The 3,743-nt window shown below is 32.9% G+C and overlaps 1 protein-coding gene across 1 annotated transcript; it reads right to left on the bottom strand.

The window, feature by feature from the left end:
• Positions 1 to 701: 701 nt before the first annotated feature.
• On the bottom strand, positions 702 to 1,793 carry LOC149252982 (F-box protein At3g08750-like). The gene has a single exon (XM_089454325.1). It carries the CDS (start codon positions 1,791 to 1,793, stop codon positions 702 to 704), a length of 1,092 nt encoding a protein of 363 aa, XP_089310451.1.
• Between the last annotated feature and the right edge of the window lie 1,950 nt (positions 1,794 to 3,743).

Genomic DNA, 3,743 nt, shown 5'->3' with positions numbered 1-3,743 from the left:
CACTAAAATTAACTATGTGTACTTTATGCTCTATTAATATACATATACACCAACACAAAAAGAAATAATAATTTACCCAAGCATTAAAGTTAACTATGTATACTTTATGCTATATTAATATACATATACACCAACACAAAAAGAAATAATAATTATTAGCTTATTACAAACTTACCTAAAATCTATAGATTTAAAATAGCTTTTAAAATAGTTTATATTTTATAAGTTTTGGAACAAAATTATCAAGCAACACTCTAATTAAAAATAAATTAATTAAAATCACAAAAAATTCTTACATTAAAAATCAAAATTATTTATAAAAACACTGAAACACAAAATTCTAACACTAAAAATTCATAAAGAATATGCTCTGCATTCTGATATTTTCATCTTATTCAAATTTCCATATTGAAAAAGAATAATTTCCCATCAAAATTTATATTCTGATAATTTGGTCTTATTCAAAATTCTGTGTTACAACAGGATCATTTTCTGTAAACATAGAATCCTGAATACTGGTTGGAACAGAATGTCTGAGCTGTAAAACTCGTCAAACAAATTATAGGAAACTTGTTTTCACTGATTCATCTAAACGCTTGGCAGTATCATATTATACTCCGCACAGATTGAGTTAAGTAGTGTGAAATGCAGGGACCTTTGCTTCTTAAGAGATTAATTATTTCATTGAAACTGCTCACTGCCTAAGGCCACCAAACGTTGTTGGATTCGAACGCTAAAACAAGCCACTGAAACATTCTCAGGTCGCTGCGAAGCTGCCCCGGTAATGAAATTTTCTGGGTCGATTTTCGCTCCAAGTTACACAAATATACTTCCAGTTGCATGTCAATTATCATTACCCACCCATTGTTTACTACGACTGAATAAATGTTATGGCATTCTGGCATACATATATCATGCAGTTCATGCCATTTTACAGCACCTCGAAAATCATTTAACCTCCACATGCGGATGCTGCCCCCACGTTTCTCTCCCTGAAATATTAACACCAATCGCCCATCGGAGCCACTTAATTCAAGAAATGCTGGGTACGGGCGGATGATTCTGCAAACCTCTGGCAATGAAATTGTTGTCCAACTCCTCTCTGCAATATCGAATGCTGCCATGAAATAGATGGCACGACTTTCCATTATCCAATAAAACTTTCTATTTGAATGGAAACCCTTGCCATGAGGATAAATGAACAAGGGTACTTTCATGCAAACCCTAGTCCATGCATTGGACTCTGAATCATAAATTCGCAACACCATTACATACCCAGTTCGATCTTCAACATTAATTTGACCGAGCAAGACAGTGCAACGCCTCAGGGTAGCGTCGAAGTGCAGTGCATTGAAATGCCAATGTGGGTTAAAATCGGCAGGGCGAGGGAGTTGTCTCCAGGTTCTGGTAGCAGGATTGAATAGGGAAAGATTCAATCTGTCTCCATTTCTCATACAGAGGCAGATGCTCCGGCATGAATCCACAATGATTAGGTTATTAATTGGAGAAAGGGCTTTATAAATATTCATATCCGAACCACCACCGTGTGCTAATTCTATGACCCACGGCTCCTGATATAAGGGATCCAAATAGAGTTGAATGAGAAATGCAGGGATTGAATTCACTGAAAAGTTTGGATCAATTCTTTGCAGGGCATCGCCAGGAAGTAACAGATTTTTCCATCGTTTGCAGACAATCCTCATTCTCGCAACATCCCGAACAGGAAGCCTCGCTAAAATCGAACACAGTAAATTGTCGGGCAAGGCATCCCAAATATGCGTTTCTGTTTCCATCTGTTGATTGACAGCACAAAAAAGTTTACTGTAAAGGATACATCAATCAAGAACAGAGGTTTCTGTTTCCATATGTTGATTGACTGCACAAAAAAATCTACTGTAATTTTACATCAATCAAGAACAAACAACCTTTAATTGTTCCTTACCTCCTCAGCTTCACAAAATATAAATACCATAATACCATAATTTCATTAGTCAAAAAAATAAGTTAGTAAGTTTCAGTGCTATAATAAAAAAAAAAATCTAAATCTTAACTTAATCCTAGGTTTCCATGTGAGAATAAACCTTAACTTAATCATAGGCTTCCATTTTCTCACATAAAAATAAAAACCACTGAAAAGTAAAGGAATTGTTTTTAGTGCAATTGTTTTGGAAAGTTTTCTTGTGGATTTTTTCCGTTTAATTTCTCTAAAATCTGGCAGGAATTCATTGAAATCACAAATTTGATGAGTAAACCTACACAATAGAAGTGCCCCAGAGTTTTGCAGGGTGTTGAATCCATAGATATACTCAAAAAACTACTTTAAATAACTAAAATCAAAATTTTACCACAATTGTTTTTGCCAGACTTTGGCACCTGAAACTTGGAAAAATGACACTAAAGACAACTCCAAAAATAAATGTCATAGTTTCATTAACAAAATTGATGTTAAATAAAAACAATTTAATAAGTTTCTAAACCTAAAACTTAACTTAAACTAGATGTAACTGAAACATAACAACATTATATTTAGGACATCTTGACTTTTGCTATTTAAACTGGTTTTTATTCACCGTCCTAAAAATGAAATTTAGGCCACTGCTATTGTGCAGAGGTTACCCATTAAACTTATGATTTCAATAAATTCTAACCAAATTTTAGAGAAATTAAACAATAAAAATCCACCAGAAAAACTTCCAAAAAATTATAGTAAAAAAACTTCTTATATTTAACTTAAACTAAATGTAACCCCACCTCTTCCTCGCCGAGCTAGTGGACCAACGTGCAGGAGAAGGCCGACGTGCAGGAGAAGGTGCAAGCAGACAGTTTTACCCACTACTGCCCGGGCATGTATGCGTTGCGTAGTGACAGCGCTGAACCGAACAGTGAGTGAATGAAGAGTCTATGTATTGGGATATTTATTGGAATCCAATGGACAAAACTATGGACGCGGTCAAACTCTTCACATCCTTCGTTGTTATTATTATTAAAATTTTGGTATTTTTACTTTTTATTAATTTAGTTTTTTAATAATATAATATTTATATATTAATTTTAAGATAGTTTAATTGATTTAGTTTTTATTGTTGAGTATTTACGGGGTCAAATTTGCTCGATGTTTTTGGGATTAGGTCCAATATATTAGGTTGCTTTGATGGATCTATGTGGATTACTACAGGTAAACGTAAACTTAGCAGTTATTTAGTGACTCCGAACCAACGATTGCCTTAAAATATATATATATTTTTATATTATTATAATATAATTTATAGTTATATTTTTATTTTGTTATTATATTTGAGTATATAATAATTGATATAACTATTTACTTTTTAATATTAATTATTCTCGTTATTATTATTACTAGCATAGATCCATTTTAACTTTAAATCTATCAAGCATTAAGAGGGATCAAATATCTTTTCACTTTAAAAATACTTTGCATGTCAAGAAATTTGATCCTTCTTGGCAGATCTCGAGTTAAGATGGATTTATGTTGGTTTAATTATTAATTATAATTAAAATTATAAATATTAATTTTATGTTTTTTAATTTTATTTTTACCAAATCAAAATGTTGAAGATTACAACATCTCTACTACACTGGGCTTAAATGTTTACTTCCATTCCATGGACAACCATTCCCTGGACAACCATAGTTACCCAACCGTTGTTTAATGCAGTTCATGCCATTCTGCAGCGTCTCGAACATCACTTAACCTCCACATGTGGATACCGCGACCACGT

The sequence above is a fragment of the Pinus tabuliformis genome, chromosome 7 (assembly GCF_031772625.1).
Source record: "Pinus tabuliformis cultivar Carrire ecotype Pingquan chromosome 7, CPIR1, whole genome shotgun sequence".
In the NCBI taxonomy this organism is placed as follows: Eukaryota; Viridiplantae; Streptophyta; class Pinopsida; order Pinales; family Pinaceae; genus Pinus; species Pinus tabuliformis.
This window is presented reverse-complemented; position numbering and strand designations above follow the sequence as displayed.

Bases quoted from the DNA above. Each gene is read 5' to 3' on its own strand.
- LOC149252982 (XM_089454325.1), bottom strand. From the start codon at position 1,793: ATGGAAACAGAAACGCATATTTGGGATGCCTTGCCCGACAATTTACTG.